General features: G+C 34.9%; 1 protein-coding gene across 1 annotated transcript in view; it reads left to right on the top strand.

The window, feature by feature from the left end:
• The window catches only part of CSMD1 (CUB and Sushi multiple domains 1), a gene marked incomplete at both ends in the record, with an annotated part of 1,059,366 nt that overhangs the window by 829,404 nt on the left and 207,370 nt on the right, over window positions 1-22,592 (top strand). Inside the window, 3 exons of the mRNA XM_084202054.1 lie at window positions 2,477-2,593; window positions 3,887-4,102; window positions 7,215-7,403. Of these exons, the coding sequence (XP_084058180.1) occupies window positions 2,477-2,593; window positions 3,887-4,102; window positions 7,215-7,403 (522 nt within the window). The remainder of the gene's footprint in view (window positions 1-2,476; window positions 2,594-3,886; window positions 4,103-7,214; window positions 7,404-22,592) is intronic.

The following is a 22,592-nucleotide window of genomic DNA, read 5'->3' as shown; positions in this document are numbered from 1 at the left end:
ACAGTAAAGAAAGGCTCTTGCTTTAGTGAATTACTTACATTAATGTATTTCTAACTTGCTTTTCAGGTCCAAGGTTTTCATTGATTACAGTGGAATGTCAGAGGACAAACTTAGATTCAGCAAAGTATTTCAGTTTCTAACTCTATTTTAAACTGTTTTGTTAAATCTGAGCACTAGTCTTCTCCTTCTATCTCTGACTACAGCCTTCTGGCCCTATTCTCAAAACATCTAAACCACCAAAAGACTATTATAGAAGTTAGCTAATCTAGCATTCAAACTCACTCACCTTGTAATCACTACAACCCATTCCTCCTTTACAAGTACAGACACAAAGCATTTTTAAAATTTTTCATTGTTGGTATGGTTTTCTGTCCTTGTTTTCTTTGCCATGGTGGATTAACAAATGCAAAGAAATCTTAAGCTTGAATAGTATTCTCTTCTTTTTCTACTTACTTTTAATAAAATGTATAGACGTATTTTTGAGTTAAACTGTCAATATTTAGCTCTCTTGTTTGCATATGAATGTTGAACTTCAGGAAGAGCTAGTTAATTTTCACTCATTGAAAGAGATTTTTTTTTCCAGGTCCTTCACCCACTTTCAAGTGACTGCATGTCAAGGAAATGTCAAGCCTTTCTGGAGTATGTTCTCCAGACAAGCAACACATAAGGGCTCAACATACACTCAGTCTTCTTTTCCTCACAGATTAAACTCCATTATATTAACTAGTCTAACATGGCATAGAAACTCACACTCTACTAGGTAATCATTCTGTTAGTGTATTTGCCTTTGGAGGCTCAACAAGTAGTGACCCAGATTTTTGGATTGTGACAGGTTTAACTGAGGTGGAAATGAGCATTTTGCACTCATCTCTCAAGTACTGATGTTCTCAAAATTTTTACTTCAGAAATTAATTTAGCAGAATAAATGCCTAAGGGAAAAGCATGTCTCTTTTTTTCATGCCAACAAAGAAGAAATAAACCTGCGTACAAATGCAAGGTGGTTAAAGTTCCCTCTAAGTAATGTGTCATTCTCCCAATATGCTAATGCCAAGGTGAAACATGAAAATAATTTTTGAGTGAGAGCTAAATTAAAACACATCAATTCCGTATTTTTAATTTTTTTAAAAAATGTAAATTATTTTTTAAATATGTCATATCTGCTTTAAGTAATGTTGCACAGTTGAATATTTTTCTTCCTTTTTCTTCCTTCCTTCTGTGGTGTTTACAGACTAAGATAAAGATTTTTGAATGAATGTATAATTGTTCATTTATGGCACTGTAAGCCTGATGTCTGTAATGCTGTTTTTTATTATTAAATATTGTTATCAACCATATATTTACTGTGGATTTATTAAAATGTTTTGTAATTCATACTTGCATGCAGAAATAACTATATTCAGGTAAAACCAGGCTGGAAGCATTTCCTTTCCTTTTATTTACTTATAAATATATAAAAATTACATAAATTCAAAAAACATTAAAAACTTTAACAAAAACCTTAGTCTAATAAGAAGTGAAAAAAAAAAGGAACTTAAGCTATAAACCAAGTATATGTATATATATATATACACACATCTACTTAAATGTATTGCAAGTCTATTGAATACTTTTTCATATGTATTTTCCATCCAGTTAATGGCAAAGTGTATCACTCCATGTGAGGAAGAAGACTAAAAGCATCTTAATGTTTTGCTGCTTTATTGTTTAAATATTTAGTATATTAAAATTTTAAAAAAACAACAGCATAAAAACTGGACAGCAAGAGATGAGTGAAAAGCACAGTCATGCTGTATTTATGAGATCTGTGAGCAATTCAGAATGCAAATCTTAAACATTAATTAATTTGCTATGCAAATTTGAACAACCTAATTTAGCAAATTCTAGTATGCATAAAATGTTTTCCAGCATAGTTCTCATGTCTTCCCAAATATTCAATTCCAAATAAATTACTTATGATGGGACAATCTAAATCTTTGAAAAAGAGGAAATTACACTTCTTTTTTTCCCCTGAGTGTGGCAGTAATCATCAAAATTTTACTTACTTGAAAAAAATGTGCTTTTTAAGGAAGTGATTTTGTTTGTTAAAAATGTAGTTGAATGTATGCCTTTCAAAATATTTCATGAGAGAAAAGTAGCAGCAAGACATTTTTTATGTTACTTCACAAAAAATCCCCTCATTTCTTATATATTATTGCAATAGGAATTAATACTTGCAATAATTTTTTTGTGTGTTCTGCTAACTAACAAGAGTGGTTGTAAATTAAAAATAAACTCCTTTTCAAGGACTAATTTAGAAGAAAACAAACTGTTGTCAAAATGAATGTTGCGTCTTTGGATTAATTACTTTCTTATTTTAATCCTTTATTTTCAATTTAAGTGTAGGTAAGAAAATGAACTCTCTCTCTTTCTTTCTCTTTCTCTCTCTCAAACCCTTTTACAAGAAATGTTTTTTGTATTTTTTTTTTCTCTTCTTAAGCTTTATGTGGTGGATATATTCATGGGAAGAGTGGAACTGTTCTTTCTCCAGGTTTTCCTGATTTTTACCCAAATTCTTTAAACTGCACTTGGACTATTGAAGTGTCCCATGGCAAGGGTAAGTATCAAATATGTTTTGCATATAGATAATGTCTGTATGGAAACAAAAAAAATCAGACACACACAGCTAAAAAAGGAAGTGTCCTTTATGAGTTAAACCAACACTTTCTTCCATTCCTCTGAGGAAGAAGTTTAACGTCCCAAAATAAATATTTTCAAAGGTGGGATTTCCAGTTTGTGTTTATTTTTCAAAGGAAGAATTATTTTAAAGCTGCCAAAGGCAATGTATTTTAGTCTCAGAAAAATGGGAAAGAGTGAAAGAGGTAAAATATGGGAAAAGAATAGCTACTGGTTAAATAGCTCTAAACTTCTTTCAGTCAAAAATGTCAGGACCTTGTTGATGGCTCTTTGCTATTATTGAACATAAAGGAACAGATTTAATCTGTGTATTGGTAACTTAAGATTTCAGACTTAAACCATTAGAGCAAAAACTTGATATATATCTTTATGTTACATATACAGTAGAATAATATCTGAGTAAAGAAAATACTGAGAAGTATATGGGAAGTTACTGCTTTTTAAAATCTTCTCAAAGACTGGTTTTTGGGGTTTTTTTGTTTAAAACTCATAAAACATTTTAAATGTAAAATATATGAGTAAATGTGCTAAGAAGAATGTTGATACCCACAGTAAATTTTTAAATTTATCATATATATTGTATTTGAAAACTGAACTGTAAGTCAAAATTTAATTGAATATTGGATTGGGAGTTGGCAAATGAAAAAACTGTCATTATGTCAGGTAAATGATCAGTTCCAGAAAATAGGAATCTGTATTTGTGTAAGAGCATACATAAAACTTCTGTATGCTTTGTCCTTGTATTTGGAAACTTCCCCGAAGTTTAGAATTAAAAACCAGAATTGTGTTGGAGGAAATGCAAAAATAAAATACAAATACAAAATTTCAGCCAAGTACTCATGTATGTCTCTTAGGTAATAATGAAATCAAGATAGATATTATAAGTAAAAGAGAAATACAGGAACTTAAATAGCATCTAAATAATACAAATTTGAATTTTTGGAGTGCTGTATAAGAACAGCACTGAATGCCATCAATTCTCTTATAGTAACTATTGATTTAAAGTGAGCTAAACAAGCATCCCCATTGCACATATTATTCAGTTGAGCTCATGCGCTTTCTGCAAAATTTGTTTTCAGAATTTCAGGTTTTGATTCTAACTTTTTCTCAAAATGTTTCCGTGTAGCATAAAAATTGCTTTCTGTGCATATGAAGGAATAGAAAAACTTGCTATTAAATGCTTTTCTTTCCTCCTTCTTTAATTCTTTTAAAGGTGTACAGCTGGTTTTTCACACTTTTCACCTTGAGAGCTCTCATGACTATTTGCTCATCACTGAAGATGGGAGTTTCACAGAACCAGTAGCCAGATTAACTGGCTCAGTCTTGCCCCCTACAATTAAAGCCGGCCTCTTTGGAAATTTTACTGCACAGCTTCGATTTATATCTGATTTTTCAATTTCTTATGAAGGTTTCAACATAACATTTTCAGGTAATGAATTCCATTCTGCTAAATATCCTGAAACTGTTCCAAATGATATTTCACTTGCAGATAAGAGAAATATTATGAAACACCATAAAGTAAAAAAAAAAAAAAAAACAAAAACACGTAATCAAAATTGTATAGTCTCTATCATAAAAAACTGGGTAAGGTTTAAAAAGGTGGGCAAGAGAATCAAAAAGAATGTTGGTGATTGTTTTAAGATTTCTCTGTTCCCACAGAAACATTAAAATTGTTGAAAAAGAAGTTAGGAAGAAAATTAAGGGGAAAAAATTAGATAGATGGTACTGGTTTAGAATGAATGAACGAATTTGTTCAAAGTATAGAAACTTTAAAAAAGCAGTGGTATGCTGACTCAGATTCACAAAAGACTCTAAATTGAAGACTGATTTTGAAATGGAAAATGTGTATATAAAGATGAAATAAAACATTTATTAGCTATTGATATGTTTCTAAACGTTATCTCTAAGATAAGTGAAACATTTGTTACTGCTTCTTATTTACAGTCTTCTAAAACTAGATGACATCAAATATACATTTCTCAGTAATTTTCTTTGCCTATCTCCATTACTGGGAAGTAGAATTACAGGTGTAGCAGGGCATCTCACCTCCCAAAAAGAGCTCATCTATAGTTTATTAGCTGGTCAGATAAACAGGATGAACTGTCTTGCAGTGAGATATTTTGGCATCATAGCCAAAATGGCCAGTGCTTTGGCATCTCCCAGCTGCCTATAAACATCCTCCTTTTGAAGTGAGATCTGGAATGTAAGCTGGATTTCTTACTGACAGATACCTTACTGACAAACTAGAAAAGCCACACCAAATTTTCATAAAGCAGAAATCCTCAGTACATGATCCTGGAAATGTGTGGAGTTCCTCCCATGAGAAGGGATGCCTATTTTACAGATATTCCCCAGGGGTTAAGTGAAGAAATCTGTGTACATTATTGTCATTTCAGTGGTAAATTGCAATACTATTGTTAGTTTTAATTATAGGTACCTTGAAATAGTGCACTGTTTTATGCTAGGCTGTAATCTAGTAGTTCTGTAGTTTCATACTGCGTAGTAATTATGATTAGGATCTTTGGTCTGTTATCTCTGTTTAATAAATAATTATTTTTATAAATAGACCTGATTTACCATCATTAGAACTCGTGGATAAGAGTAAGTCCTTCAATTTAAGACGCTGCCAAGTTCTGAGGCTAAGGCAGGGTTTTTCTGAAGATTCCCCTTGTCCCATGACACAAACGAATGAATCAAGTGCTAGTTGAAATGCACATGTATATTTTATTGAAGAAGTACATAAGAAACTCACATCCAACTCTCCTACATAATTTTTCAAGAACTGAAAGCCAGTAAGTTTTGTTGAGGATTGGCAATGTTTACAGATGTCTATGATATTTATGAGTAATGCATCTCATTTACCTTGCTTATTTAAAAAAGGAAAAAACTACCTCACTGATTAGAGCAATAGTGTTGGATTTACTCCTATTAAATGCTCAAATAAATTCATTCTGGAGACTTTGGACTCACCAAAGCAAAGGTCAGCAGTTTTACAAGTTTGAAATGTAAATAGAAATATTAATTATTTCACTGATAATTTTTTTATCACTAAATCAAAAGAGTAGAGCACTAGCCAAGTTATAGAAAAACACACAAAATATTGTGAATGCAAGGGAGAAAACTGTGCAGTAACAAAAGATATGGATCACAGAACTTTTGGAACATGACTGAAGGTTTATATCCTATCTACTACTGCTACAACATACAGAGACAGCATATGCCATCATTTATATTAAACACACATTTTGAGAAATGTTATGAGGTACATTAACTTTATGAGACAAATAGGTAATTCTGGTTTTGTACTTTCACGCAACCAGAATATATTTATTCTTAGTAAGAAGTGTTTTGTTAGAACACCTGTTTTGAATGTCATCAAATATAGAAATTTGTCATGAAAATTGCCATGTGCCTAAAGGCATACTACCATGTGCCAGGGTATCCCCATGTCTAGCTCAGCCCTGGCAGTATTGAGCAGAAGTAGTAGATCACATATTTTCTAAACTTACAACATTTGCCAGCAGAAACTGATGTAGTTTATAGATTGCCTCTAACATTCTGAACTTTCCTACAAGACAGTTACTAAAGGGAAAAATTTATTTATTCCTTTTATTCCGTATATCAACTGTTTAAAGATTCACTCAGAAACTTTGGTTTAACTTCTTCCCTGACTAAATGGAGTCTCTTATTCTAAATAAGATTTCACCCTACTTTCCACTGACCTCCAAGGCTAATGTTCTAGAAAACATTTTTTCTTATCCATTGCCAGAAGGGATCTCTTGGGTCTTTTGGATAATATTCTGACGAATACAAAATCAAACATTTTCCCTTAGATGTTAAGTTGTTCTCTTTCAACATCTTTTCTCAAAGTAGTTGGTAGTGGATATCTAAGGAAAAAAAATATATGGAAAAAGAGGATAAACAATAAGTGATACTTCCACAGAATATTCTTTGGCGATGTGGAAACAGGTGGCTCACATATTTTCTGAGTTTGATTTGCTTCCTATGTAACAGCCCTGATTTTTTTCCCCATTAGTGTATTCTGACTCCTCCGGCTGAATTATTCCTGATGTGTAGTTATAAAAGCACACTTTTTGAAAATGTGTTCATATGTCTTTCATTCACCTAACCTTTTGTTTGTTTTTTAATTAGATTTTCTTCATCACATAATGATTTCTTTCAACTGTAAGGCTCACTTCTAAAGCTGTTTGGAAGTTCAGATGAAAAGAAACTAGAATTACACACAAAGGAAGTAATTAAACAAAATTATAGTAAACCACTCACAGTACAAGCTGATTACAGCTCTTGAAATTAAAAAAATAGATGTGGTATGGGTAGAACACATTAAATACGTAATTACTGTATATAAAGGCATAATAGACTTATAGAAACAGTATTGGGTTTTAGTAGAGAACACAGCTCTAAAATACATGTTTTCCAGCTGTTCCATGCTCACACAATGCAAGCAATTTAGTAAATTTGCTTTTTTCCATGTGGACAACTTGTCCAGATAATAACATATTATGTTTTATTGTCTGCAGAATATGATCTGGAGCCATGTGATGATCCTGGTGTTCCTGCCTTCAGCAGGCGAATTGGTTTTCATTTTGGTGTTGGAGATTCCTTGATCTTTTCCTGTTTCCCTGGATATCGCCTGGAAGGTGCTAACAAGCTCACCTGCCTGGGAGGTGGTCGGCGTGTATGGAGTGCACCTCTGCCAAGGTGTGTGGGTAGGTGGTCACATGCTTTCATTTCATTCATCAAATCGTTAATAGCACATGGCATGTGTCAGAATACTGGGCAGGGAACAAAGTGCTTGGGTTGAAGCAGTTGATCCCCGAGCTGTAAAAACTGTAAAGTCAGTGCAAGATATAAGTAATGCATGTGTCTTTTATATAGAGAACAAAGAATACAGAGGAATAATTAGAATTATGCCAGCAAATAAGACCAAAATGTCATGTGAGATAAAATGTAAAAGTAATTATTAAATTTTATGTTTGGCACAGTTAAGTTATAAATTTCATACTTAGTCTTTTGGGGTAGAGAAGCGATGTTTAGTGCTTTTAGGTGAAAATACACTACTTTAGAGTCCTGTTGCTGGTTTTAAGGGTCTTTTTTTCATATTGTCTTGTTATTCTTGTAATTCTAAGCTTTTGGGGTTTCTACAGTCTATAAACTGCATTACAGTATTTTTAGACTTTCTTTTTTAAAATTAGTGTGCATTTATTAAACATCAGTAACTATGAACTCAAATTGAGTGAACAGTTCTTTTCTTGGAAAAGCTCTGGGACTGTATATTATGAAATTTTTGCAGTTGCTGTATTTCTGAGATGGTTTTATCTCCACCATGTCAAGTGAATCTCGTCAGCTGCTATTGACATAATGCTTCTGAAAAGTCAAAAACTTCCATGCAGCTCTAAATGGATTTTATTTAGAGGGTTCTTGTTTTAAAATAAGATTTTATTTAATGAAGGGAGAAATTCAGCTTCAGCTTCTTTTTTTATTTATTTTAAAAATATGGATCTTTATATCTGAAAAAGTCATCTACATTTTATGTGCATGTAAGATACATAGGAAAAGAAAGTATCTCAAATTTTGTTTTGAAATGGAGTAACTTATTCCATGATAAAATGATGTTACAAAGGAGAGAGAAACCAAAATAATATGGAGTTTGCCATTTATTTGGAAATTCTAGATTTAAATCTTAGTCTATTTTAAGCCTTTGGATATGTGCTTGGTTTGGGGGTTGTTTGGGGTTTCTCTCTTTCCCAGGGGTTTCTCTGTATTTCACTCAAACATGTTTAGTTTATTTTAGATATCAAAAAATTTTAGCCATTTGTAGAAATATTGTTATCTTGTTCTGAAGAAAGGAGACATTCTATATGATGCATGTTTTTGTAAATTTTGTTAACTTTTAAAAAACCTTTCCTACAGTATCTACAGTAATAAGAGATTTATACCCAATATCTTAAAAATGCTCACTTGACTATCCTCATAAAGTAAATGACACATTGAAAAGTTAAAAAGATTATCGAAGTATCAATAATTAGCTTAATGAAGTATCAGACATTGAATCAGCTGTGAATTTATAGGACTAATGTAACCACTTACTGTGCCAGACACAATTATGTGTGTTCTGCCTGTATGTTCTCCCAAGCATAATTTAGTGATACACATCTAATCTTATGTATATGTAATATGTATGCCATTCATATTGAAATGGAATTTCTTACGATAGCCCAACATTTCCTTTTTTTTCTTATCTTTAGTTTTTAGCAAATTTGTCGACTGGCCCTGAGACACTTATGTCACTAGATGCATGTATGAGATCCCAGTTTCTAACTGATTAGTAAAACCTTTTATAAAATATGCAAAGACAAATGGCACTTCTCTAAAATAAGATGATCTAAATAAATATTTTAACTCAACCTATGTCTTTATTTGATCTCTTGTAGTGCAGCAAGCTAAAGATATATACAATGCAACTAAGACAAATGCAAGGAAAGAAACTGCTAGGCAGCTGCATTAAACTGAGGGGGAAAGACTTTTCAGTGCCCTTCATAACTGCTTTTATAAGTGATTTTTTTCTTAACACTGAGAGGGTTTACAGAAGTCCCTTTTCTTGTGGCCACGCCACCTAAGACATTAGGGGTGAAGATATCCTCTTGCCCTTAAAAGGAGTTCACAAAAAGACTGAAGAGTAAAAAGCAATGGCTCGCCATGAAATCTGCTGGATTTGGAATCTACATTCAGAATTAAATCTAGTCTCAATTCAGCGACATTAATTCATAAGTACATTACTGGGTTCAGTAGTCTCTTGATTATTACTTCCTAATTGTCATTTCTACAGTAAACAAACTCTCCTACACAATATATACACATCAACAAGGATTTTCAAGTCCTTCCATGACATATGGTAATACAGTCTTTCATGATACTTTTAATCAGATTCAGGATGAAAGCCCTTCAAATTTAATTGTACCTTAATTTATAAACAAAACATTCACATGAGCGTATGCTGATTTGTATCACAAAAGTTGTATTCATTTTCATGTGCTGTTGAAAAAACCAACAAACCAAGAGGGTTTCCAAAAGTCTTGCCCTTCTCCATCCAAGTAAATAATTTAAAATCCTTCCTCTAGGGTTATCTCAAACATGTTGTGCACTTTTCCTGATCAGAGAATTATTTCTGCCTTTCTACCCTTTCATCTTCTTTGAAGAGTTATTTTCCAGGTAAAGGAAAAGCAGAGCTTGGGAGGTGCAGTTAGCCTAACATCATGATGCTACCATTCTTAATTTAAGACTTTGAGTCCTGTATGAACAACATTATCATAACTTTCAGTGTCCTTCTCTCCATACTGTGCAGGTAGATGGTCTTCCCCTAGACTTTTTTATCTGATTGCCTGGAAGTTGGTTGGCTCTCAGAATATAGCAGCATACCATCTTCTGCAATAAGAACCCTCCTTTTCACAACAAAATACACCACCAAGTCTACCTGCAAAATCAGATTCATATTCATAAACAGGTAGACTTGTAAATCTCATTTCCTTGTGTCAACCATTCACTCTTTTATCTTTTCAATTAGAATGATCTTGTGTAGCTCAGCTACGCACTTCAAGTTGTTTTGCATACTATTCCACATGACACCAGAGTTTTGAAGAGACTAGCTAGGGTTTCCCTTTGAGCTGTCAGCCCATTTCTAAATGTGTCCTTCAGATGGATCTGTCCCTTGACTAGAAAGCAGTTTGTGCCTACAGCCACCTACTTGCTACTATTTGAGGAAAAGTGCTCTACAGTTAAAAGGTGTGCAGAAGGCTCTTAAGGCTGACTCCCTTTGCACTGTTTAAAGAACATATAATTACCCCAGGTGGTGTCAAATTTCCCCCATCTCAGAAGACCAAACTTTTTCTTTTTTTTCTTCTTTAAAGGGGTGCTTTTCCCATAGAAGAAAATCCCCTTCCTATCTAGTGAATTTTCAGTTTACATTGACATGATGTGGCTTTTCAAGAACATCCTGTCCTTCCACCTCTATATACCAAGTGTGGGAACACTGGGACTGCCAATCTCCTCACAGGGAGTCTCTCATTATTGAATTGTTTATAAGAAGGTAGTGGGGTCATCCATAAAAAAATCTCATTTCCTCTAAGAGCTTCCTCAAAACACTCAAATAATAATGGTGGTTTCCCTGACAATTGTCCTAGTAGCTGATAACTGCAGATGAGACACTCTACTCTTTTTACAAGAGTACTGCATCACATCTTTCCTGACATGGTAACTGCATTTGGGAGAACTATCACACAATTTTTACTGAACTGGTGACTCCCTGCAGCACATATGCTACAGTTAGGCTTTTCTGCAGTTTCCCACAGTAATTTGAATGAAATAAAGTCTGTCTAACTGTATATAGCTGTTCTTTGAAATATGTTGTCTCAATGTGCACTCACAGCGTTCTTTCTTACCCCTCTCCTCAAAATTCACTGTAACTGAGAGGAATGTGACATTAAAGGGAACTCTGCTACTTTTCTATTTTGCATGATGCACAAAATTGAGTAATAAGCACATGACTATAGATAATGTCAAGAGAAAAATATCTTTTTAGCAATACTTACACATGGCTACCTGAAAGATAAACATGCATAATATCTTGAAAAGAAATGTCACTAGCCCATGTCTTTTGATTTGAGAGCATTGATGTAAATATTTGCATTTTCAGTGTTCTGAAATAACTTTTGACCTGTAAGGATGTTAACCTTATCATCTGGTATACTACTATAATTGGTGTGTGACAATGTGTGATAGTTTAATTTTCCAGATCTACTTCTCGATAATTTGCTTATCATTTAAAATTACTGGGTTTGTATTGCCTGTGTAGGTGAAAAACAAGCTACTGGAGTACGGACAAATTTCTCCTGATTATCTTTAGTCTAGTTGTGATTTGCAACCAGAAAACAGATTTCGTCCCCTTTATTTGTTTATATTTTATCCAGTGTTATTATTTATTTTGTTGTTATTCTTGCTTTAATTATTATTCCAGTGTTTTCCAGAAAATCATTCAAAAACATGCATTTTGTTAGTAATTATGGTTGTGATGGATTGCTGACACTACTTCTACACAGATAATTTACTCCTGTTATGTCATTTGCTTTCCATAATTGCAAATGTTGTATATACCTTTAAAAATATGTACCTTTTTACTTATGTCAAAACTGTGAAGACAAAACTATCTCAGCATGGATGAATACTCTTACCACTTTTTCCTTCCAGCAATAACTATTTTTTCCTCTACCTATAATTACACAGTTCTATTATAGTTTCATTTACATTTCACAGATGACTACTTTTTCCTGAGGACAAACCCCAGCTTTTAGTGAGCAGTCCCCCTAGAGTACAGATCCAAGAATAAAGTTTCAAGGCAGTCACGCACCTCTGTGTATCCACAAAGCTGGGTGAATCTCAGAAACTTGGTGAATAGTGGCGTCCAGAAATGAGGTGGAACGACTTCTTATTGAAGTCTGTGGAAGTCCCTGATTCTGAGGCTAATGTCCACCTAAAGGAGACTGTCAAAATCAGATCTCTGATGTTATGATATTGTCATCACTAACCTTTTAAACAGGATCCACTTTCCATATTTCCAGGAAATTGTTACTAAAGCAGATTTTCTAAATCTCATCTAACAAACCAAGACTATGCTTTTAATCATACTTTTCTTACTTTAGAGTTTGCTTTAAGTCAAACTATTCAGGTACTTTCTAATACTCTGTCTTGGAGTTTTATTACTACTAGAAAATTTATTGAAAGATTCATAGGTTAAGGGAGGCATTCCTGAAAAAACAAACTGGTGAACCAGAAGACCCTGAAAGCAAAATGAAAAAAGAAGTTAAAAAAAAAAAAGAACCTCCAGTTCATTAGAGGTCATAGGAAATGGCAAAAAGCTTCCATTGTCAGGGATAGGAGAGACTTTTCTGTCCTTGAGGAAGGATCTAAAGGAGTTGTTTCAACTTACACACAATTCTTATGAGTCTGAGGGGAAAGGGAGGAAAGGGAGGAAAGGGAGGAAAGGGAGGAAAGGGAGGAAAGGGAGGAAGGGAGGAAGGGAGGAAAGGGAGGGAGGGAGGGAGGGAGGGAGGGAGGGAGGGAGGGAGGGAGGGAGGGAGGGAGGGAGGAAGGAAGGAAGGAAGGAAGGAAGGAAGGAAGGAAGGAAGGAAGGAAGGAAGGAAGGAAGGAAGGAAGGAAGGAAGGAAGGAAGGAAGGAAGGAAGGAAGGAAGGAAGGAAGGAAGGAAGGAAGGAAGGAAGGAAGGAAGGAAGGAAGGAAGGAAGGAAGGAAGGAAGGAAGGAAGGAAGGAAGGAAGGAAGGAAGGAAGGAAGGAAGGAAGGAAGGAAGGAAGGAAGGAAGGAAGGAAGGAAGGAAGGAAGGAAGGAAGGAAGGAAGGAAGGAAGGAAGGAAGGAAGGAAGGAAGGAAGGAAGGAAGGAAGGAAGGAAGGAAGGAAGGAAGGAAGGAAGGAAGGAAGGAAGGAAGGAAGGAAGGAAGGAAGGAAGGAAGGAAGGAAGGAAGGAAGGAAGGAAGGAAGACATGTATACATTAATTCTTGGAGAAACAATTGAAATAGCACCTACTGTGCCCTGACAAGATCTATAAAATTAAGAGGATGTGTTCCTATTAAATCATTTGTTACATAGCTTAAACTAGCACGTAGTACACAATATTTGTTCTGTAAATATTAGCTGCTTACATAGATCCAATTAAATTCTTCACTTCCCACATCTGCCAACTATGGAAGTCTGCCAAAACACAGCATTCAAAGACAAGGTCCTGGAATACTCTTCTATAAAGGAAAAAAATAAAATATCTATATGGTTACCTGTGTCTTCTCAGACTTGGTGAGGAGTAGGGTACGTGAAAAAGCAGAAATATTTAACAAAACAAGATGTGAGTATGCACGTTTCCAGAGACAGGCAGCCATGAAGCAGGGGCTGAGGCAGAGGAGGGAGTTTAGACTGCAGTATCAAATGCATGCATCTGATGTACAATAAAATTACCTCCTTAGTACTTTTTGAAATGTGACTTAATCATTTGCAGTAATCCTCTAAATAGCTGAGGAATGAGCCTTTTAGTTTTGGTATTCCTTTATATGGCACACTGTGAAATACTGATGAAATTTTGAAATAGAGGAGACATTTCATTCTTTCCTTCCCACTGGACAAAGATAGCCTGTTGACTGATTATGGAAGGCAAGGTGTAAAAACCAGAGTGGAGATCTCGTTACAAAGTATGGAGCTCAGATGTAGGTGCCTTCTCTTTTCAAAAGACTTGAATTTCATCATGAGGCGATGAGCCACATTAGACTCCTCTGGGTGGTCATTCCTTTCAAATCTGTCTCTAATCTGCAGAGGGTTAATGTCTTTCTCCCCATTAACGCTCTCTGAGAAGTCAGCTTGGCTTTCTTCCAGGGAAATCCTTTCAAAAGGCCCAGGTTACACCAGAAAACCTTTCAGCAGGTCATACTGAGGGGAAAAAATTATCATTATAATTTCAGAAAAAACAGACAGTCATCATTTGACTTGCTCTTGGTAGTTGTACCCTTCAGTGACTCACTGAGAGTCAATGTCCTTCTCCTCACAACCCTCTCTGAGGCTGACTTTCTCCCACAGAAAACCTTTCATTAGGTCCAGGTCACACCAGAAAACCCTAAATATCTTTGAACCACACTGATCATTCCACCACATCCAAGGGATTCTGTGTGATGTTACAATTATGAAATGTTCTGGTCCAGCCAGTGTGTTTAGGGAAAGGTAGCTTGATTGACTCTGGGTGGTGTGTAAGACAAAAAAGAATTCTCAAGACTAGAGTGAAATGACACTGAATTACCAGAATATATCTATCTATTCTGTGTATGTATGTATGTATGTATGTATGTATGTATCTATCTATCTATCTATCTATCTATCTATCTATCTATCTATCTCTGTGTGTGGGTGTGTGGCAGTTTATTCTTTAGCAGTTTGATTGCAATGGAAAGAAGGTATGTGGCCACTGTTGGTATAATCTATGGAAATATTAAAAAACATCATTTAGGAAAATATATCAGGAAAATAAAAAAGAAAATGAAATAATAGAAGTAGAGAGTGGAGAGAAAAGTTATCACTGTACAAGGATCCAGAAAAGAGACTATTGCAACTTAGATGTCCATTGCTCAAAGTGACAATTGTGGTCTTGATCCATTGAGGGTGGGGAAAGCCCCCACAACATAAAGTTCAGAGAGTCTTTGCTAGTTTATTGAATTTATGACATTTTCTAATGTTTCTCCGCATAGTGTAGCCGGTCATGCCTAATCAGAAGGATTGAATACCTTCAGGCCAATGTGTGAACATCTAGATAACTCCCCTGGGAATTATCTAGGGGAATAAATGAAGTTTTACATCTGAACGTATTTCCTTTTCCCTTATCTGGCTCAAAGGCCAGCTTGTTTCTAAACAAAGGTTGGTTTGTAGTGGTCACCATCGGGTGATGAGTCCTCACCCCTGTGCACCAGGGCTGCTTTTATGCAGATCAGAGTCTCACACCACTCCTCCAAAATGCCTCCTTCTCCTCCCCTTCTTTGGGGGGGGTGCATACCTGGCCTCAGCAAAGCATCCTGCTGCTTTTGAAAATGAATGATTGTTTGAGTTATTAACCCTTAACATTCCAGTCCCTCATAAGAGGGAAGAAACATTTGAATTTGTTCTTCAACTCTCCTTTATGTGATTGTCTCAACAATTATATTATTTGATTTGCAATTCTTGTCTGCTTTTCAACACTTTCCCTGCTCACTATCTCTTTAAGAAAGAGTGTAATTTTACCTATATATGACATATAATGAAAATATTATTTGTGCACTACACACTACACAGTGTACACTATATTCAGCTCAAATAAGCCTTTCATGGTAAGGATTGAACAGGGTTCAAACACAACATATAAAACAACAATCTTAGTTTTGAGTGCTGGGTCTTTTTTGTTTGGTTTGAGTTTTAACCTGGGTAATTTCCTGTCCCCAATGAGTCATTTCAACTACAGAATTCCTAAATCAAGCTGTAAAAATCTTTAATGGTAAAGCTGAATAGAAAGTGCTCCTATATATTTTCATCTCAAATTTAAGGGGTGTTGCTCCTTTATTAAATTTTATATGGCACTTGACTTTTAATAATGCATTAATACAGTATTTGAGTAAAATCTTCACTGAGATACTGCTCACTGGCTTTCACATTAATATCACATTAATTTATCATATTCAGTTGTTATATTAAATACCACTTGAATAATTGGTAGGGTGCTACACTAAAATGCTGACACCATTTAATAAGCTGGGTTTTTTTAATAGTTTAGTTAGTATTCATTGCAAAGTCATCAATTGTAATTAATATACTCTGTCATGTTGTAGCATTGAGTTAATTTCCAGTGAGATTGAAACAAGTGCAAACCCTGTTAGCGTGAACAGCATTGGAAATTTCTGTGAGACCCCTGAGATCTGACATTCATTGTTTTCTTTAAAGTCTCTGTAGCATAAAATCTGGATTTGAGTTCACCTTTAAGAAGTCAAACTAAGTCTGAAAATTGCTGTTCATTTTTAGCTAGAGTTTAGGCAGAGAGAGCTCTCATTTAAGACCTGCTCATGAACAACAAATCTTATATAACATCAGTAGCTGAGTCTCTGAATCTTCAGACAGAAATAAGGATGTTCATGCATTCAGGATCCACTGTATTTCAGAATTCTTTCTTTAAATGCTATGTTATGTCTATAGGCTGTTTTCTGTTTTATACAATGTATTTCATAGTTACTTGATGGTTTTTGATCATTTCTGTTTCTTTCTCTTAAAACACTGCATTTGTTAAAATAAAATCAAAAGGTTCCACTATATAATCCCTTCTTTTAGTTTTTGACTGAATATTGAAGATTTGCTTTAGTTAGTCTTGGAGTCTCACTCTGTCTGAATCTTTAAAAAAATATAAAATAAAATCTTTAAAATATTATATTTGCCATATAATAATAACAGGTTTTAGTTGTCTCTATCTAAAAACTGAAACTTTAATATTCAGGAATCACTACAAATTCCAGTTGGAGTGACTTTTACGAGACCTCAATTACCTTTATCTGAGGCCTGGTATGAAGTCACCTACAGTTAGAAGGAATAAAGATTGCCTCAAGTAATCCTTTTGCCTTCTTTCTATGGTTTAAGGTTATGTCTGCTATGTGTTGTTTCCTGTAAAGACAAATAATCTAGAGACGTTATGTCCAAAGATTTTTATCAGATGATACTAAAAAGAGTAAACAAAAATCTCAAAATAGTTTAAATACAAAAAAATGCCCATACCTTGGTTTGTGCCAATAATCCCCTGAGGCCAATTAACATCATAGGATTTGTTTTGAGAATGTGAGTGCCTCTTTTCAGTGGCATATGGATTGAGAACTAATTAAGGAAACCACAGAAAAGGATTTGCCTTCTGTTTAGGCCTTCCTTTCCTGCTCCATTGTTCTGTGCATTCGAATGGTACAAAAAATACAGAATAAGAGGTTTGTTTTTAGCAAAGAACTTCAGTTGGGTTTTCACTGAGGCATTCTAACCTCATCAGCATCATACAGGTGTTGCTTAAAGAATATTAAGAGAGGCTGACATGACCATGCTTTAGTAGTGCATGCTTTAGCCGATGACCTAACTTTACTTGAAATCTATCTTAGAGAAGCAAAGAGAAGAAAAGAGAGAGCAAAAACAGGGAATGCCACTCCTCAGGCACCAACTGGTAAGAACAAGGAAAGCAACCTCAGACATAAAACTCTATACAGTAAAGGTAGTGGTGGCAATAATAATGATAATAGTAATGAGAAAAAAACCCAATATCTTCTTGCTTTCTCCCTGGTACAGTTATATTTTTCATGCAGACCTTCTCAAGATCCTCACTGGTGGCTTATGATACTGTTTACACCAAATAGATCACATGTATATGCTGCAGACTAAATAGTATATAACATGATATATTTGTGCATATATTTTATTGTGTAATATTTATTGTGCATTAAAATAACTATTAACTGCTCATTATCTATACAGTTCTATTCAAGTATGAAGTTACAGGATAAACACTACGAGATCTGGAATGATGTGATCTTTGGGTAGAGTTACAGGCTAAAATTACAAGGCTAAAGAATGAGAAGTGGAATGAGAACAGCATGATTTAAGAATCAATGGCAATCACTTTTTAGGAAAAACCCAGCATAACATTGTTTTGGAATTCAGTAGTGCCAGGTGAGAAAACAGCACTTGTGAAACTAGAGTGAAGGTAATGCTGCAGCCACCTGGCAGTATGCAGATGAAAAGTTATAGGCGCACTCAACGTGGAGGGCAGGCAGGCTACAGAATGGAGGTGAAGGACTGCTGCCAATGCAGACTCAGACACTGTGCAGTGAGTTGCTGTGGAAACTCAAGTGCACCTCAGTTTGATGCAGTGATCCAGTTGACAGGAAACTTCAGCTACTAGCACTGTATCGCAGTTTTTAATTTAATCCATGCTTGAGTCCAGTCATGTTTTGTGTCTGCCCTGCAGAAGTCATATGCCCAGCTTTAGAGACCCTGAGTATGGGGGCACCCTAAGTTTTTGTTATTATGGGAAGGCAGAGCATAAGATGCTTTATCTGTGATTCCCATTGCTCCTTTATTGATGTTGCATAACCATCCTACCGGATAACAATATTGTGAAACAGAAATATAAAGAACGTCTGTGCTCAGCTTCTTCTCATACTTCATGAACTGCTGCACAATTTTGTAAATACAACAAAGGAATTCTGCACTCAGTAGAGTGCTTTGTGTCAGAGAAGCCTTTAAACTGACAACATACGACTTTTATTTGATCTCTGCTTTGGAGATCTGCTTAAAATCCTGTCATACCTTTTAGCAAGATGTATGGAAGAAAAAATAATAAAGTAAACTTTTCCATTAAACAAAGTTATTGTTACATTTTACATGAACTGTATTTCAAAGCAATTCAAAAATCTCTGAATTTTGTTTGTTTTATAGTTTGTGCTTGTATTTAGGACGTGTTTGATGATCTTCAAAAGATCTACCCTCTGCAGTTCCCTTTTATCCAATTTCAAGTGAGACAATGAAAGAAAGAAAAAAGTAACTTATTTAGATAGAATTTTGTGACTTCATTAAGCAAAAGAACAAAGAATAGGGTCAAGTAGCTGTTCCAGACAGATTACTCTCTCTGAAAGGGAATTAAAGAACAGTTTGATAAAGCAGCATTTTTCAGTCTGCTGCACTTCTTACCAAGGTTATAACAGACAACTTGGAAACTGTAGTGAAAGTAAAGCATGTAGTTCCTCCTCTAAAATCTTTTAGAGGAGGAAACAGTCAATATGAGTACTTCTTTTGCTTTCATGGTTTTCTGGCTTGCTGGTGGGGTTTTTTTCAATTTATTTTTCTGGGTTTTTATTCTCTTGACATACTTTTTACATATTCTCTGATGAAAAATATCTTGGATTAGACTTTTTTTTGGTCACAGAATATACTTGAAATACATTATTAAATTGAAATAAACAAAGTGAGAACTGGATCTTAATTGTTTAATCTAGAGAGTGGGTTTATGTGTTACTGACCATATTGATAGTAAAAAAACCTAGAACTTTCAATCAATGTACTTTGTATCTTAAAAAATAAATAGATAAAAGTAAAATAGATTGATACAGGAAAAAAGGAAAGGGAGACATGCAGCATAGAGAAGAGAACTCTGTTATGTCATAACATGTATTTCAGTGCTACATTTTTTACGTATTATATCATATGCAGATTTTAAGTTATTTAGTTGTACCTACATTATACTAATCTACGCATATCACATAACCACACAGAAAGCACTGTGAAATATATTCATTTTCTTTAAAGGCTACAGCTTGAGGAGTTAGTCCTGAAAATACTATTTATATAGAGCATGTTCAATGCGTATGTTGTAGTTTACCTGCTCACCTAAATTCACCTTGATACTTCCAACACAAGGTTGTGGATCAAAATATGGAGATAGAATATCAACAGTAATTATTTTAAGATCAGTAAAGATTATTTCTCCTGGCAAATTCCGTACCTGTCAATGGTTGCATAATTTAGGATTTGTAGATACTAATACAGCTATAGTTGATTTTTTGTCAAAGGGTACCTATTGGTAATATTCAGTGAATTGTAGTTAATAAATGAAATTACAATCACATACAAGATATTTTTTCTCATGTGGGGAATCTTTTTCATCTTTCTGGGCTGGGGAGGCAGTTCATGTTTTCAAGATGAAAACAGGTTTCTGGAACTGAGGAGGTATCTGGAAGGCACTGAAGTATGGAAGTGGCCTCTGCAGTCAAGAACGAAAGAGCTCTTTCAAGATAACATGATACTATTTTTCTCTTTCAGATAATAAAGTCAGTAGTTACTCATAGAACACATGTGCTAGATAGGCAATGTTGCATTACATCTTTCAAGGCTGGCAGTGCTTTAGTTTTCAGTTACCATAGGTGGACAAGCCACATCCCTTCTTTACACAAAACTGCCATGGCTGGATCTCTCATCAAGAATATAAGAGATGTGGCTTCATTTGCTTTGTATCTGTAAAAGAATTTTAAAGTCTATCTGGTGCTTGCTAGCAGAATCATCTTATCAATGTGGCCAAAGGCTCTTTCATTTTGCATAAGGAATTAAAAATTGGAGGTGAAGAAATGGAAGTGAACTGAATATATTTGTCCAGTCTAGTAGTTCAGTGCTCACAAGGTAACAGTGAATATTGATTCATGAGTTTCTTCAGATTTTTTTTTCCCAACTGTTTAATGTATGAGTTTCTTTGAAGACATATTCCTTCTCCCTTATTTAATGCCCTACCCACCGTGCTAAAGAGATTAGTCAACATTTGTTCGCTTTGTGACTGATTTTCAAATCTCTCTGTGTGAGGCAGAAGTCATAGGACATGCATGTTCAAATCCCAGAGGCAAAGTGAATTAAATTTAGGTGTCACACATCCTGGCTGCATGTGTTAATTACGATATAAAAAAGTAGCAGCAGTATCAGCTAGTGTAAATATTTTTAAAGAAAAAACATTACTTTTCCCATACCATTCAGTACAATATTAGGGCCTTGAAGGGGAGACATGCCTTCAACTGCTTAAGATTTCCTGCTGCCAAGGCTAGACTCAGTATTGCAATTCATCTGAGTTTCTAGTTCATAATTATGGGAAGCGTGGCAATCTAGTTCTGGACCACAGTGTGTGTGAGCAATAGAAAAATGGTCAATTGAAGTCCTTGGGGCATAAGGTCTGCTATATATCTGGGCATTGGTCACAAATAGCAGAGATTTCAGTTTTTAGCACTCTTAGAAGCTCCAGCAGTCTGGAGAAAAAAAAAGGAATTTTTCTGTGGATGACGACAACATTACTTTGAAAAAAAGTCACCTAAACCTCCAGGCCAAGACACTGAGAGAGCTAATTAAACACGGCCTTGACTTGATATCCTAAGATTAGCAAAATACAGCTAGAAAACTTTGGCTGAGCTGTGACAGGCTTTGAGTATTTTGAGGAAGAGAAATTACAAAGAAGGGCTTAACTTCCTTTGAAAGCCTCTTCCTGGGGTCTGTGTTAGTGATTTGCTGACTGACACAGGGTGTGGTAGGAAACTTGACTGGCCAGATGACATGAGCAAGCTTTTGTCATGATAATGAATGGAATGATGGGGCCTGATGAAACTGAATAGCCGTCAGATATTTGCAAGGCATTTGAAAAAGGGTAACATGAATATGGTTTTATAGCATGGGTTGGATGTACATGAGTGCCAACGTGAGTTCAGAGAACTTTGCCATGTAATTAAAGTTTAGTAAATAATTGCTCATGTTAGAAAACATCTGCTTCTTTCAGAGAGTAGCATATTTTAAAAGGGTAGTAGTATTTTGACTTTAGTTTGTAACTCTCATTATCCCATATATGTCAATACTTTTATTCACAGATCTAAAATTACCATGGCTTTGAACTTTGGAACATAGACCTATTGGATCAAGAAATGTGTTGAGTCCTAGATTTTTGAAAGCTCGTTATAAACTTTCTCTACAACTGCACGTCTTAGTGGTTTACAGTCACTGAAACAAAATGTAGAATATTGTATGAACATTAAGTAAGAAAAAAATCCTTTGCTTCAACAGTTTTTTCTCTTCAACATTGTACTAGTGTATTTCTAGCTCTTTAAAGGAGGTAGATAAGAAGATACTCATGGAGCCTAAGGGACTGCTGGTTTTTTGCATGCCTTTACCTAGGCAAACCCTTGTTTGCAGAAGGCTTATGTAGAGGACTGGTGTTGTAAATCTTTTACATTCATGTGGCATTAATTTTGGCATTGCTTTGAATTACATTTTATAAACTTAATCAGTCCCACCTTCTTCCTAAAATCCAAGACAAAAACAGCTACATATGGATATGTACACACCAACAGGTACGGAGAGACATTATATGAAGCCATATGTAATGAGTATCACACACTTGACATGCTTTACCAAAGAAGTATTGAAATAGAAATCTAGTTTCTCTGTACTACAGTTCTTTGAAACATTTAGACAATGTAAGGTGACTTTAAACATGTTAGAAATACCTTATGCATCCTACATTCTCCAAAAAGGAAAGAGTTCATATGTCTGAAGTTTGGCGGCAGGGGTTCTTATTCTCCAACACCCTTCTGCCTGTTAAATATAATGTAGCTCAAAACTGAAGTAAGGAAGGGGAGAATATAAAGCTCTACATTAAAAGAATGAATGAGCTCTAACATAACATGCTAGATAAAGATCCTGAGCCAGTTTATTGGTGATTTCCTTTTTCATTTTGCCTAAGGAGATCCCAAATGCAGACTAAAAATAAGGCTCCATGTAAGATTG

This window comes from Fringilla coelebs (genome assembly GCF_963513975.1).
Source record: "Fringilla coelebs genome assembly, chromosome: 3".
NCBI classification, from domain to species: Eukaryota; Metazoa; Chordata; class Aves; order Passeriformes; family Fringillidae; genus Fringilla; species Fringilla coelebs.
The sequence above is the reverse complement of the archived record's forward strand: the minus strand, read 5'-3'. Positions and strand labels throughout refer to the sequence as shown.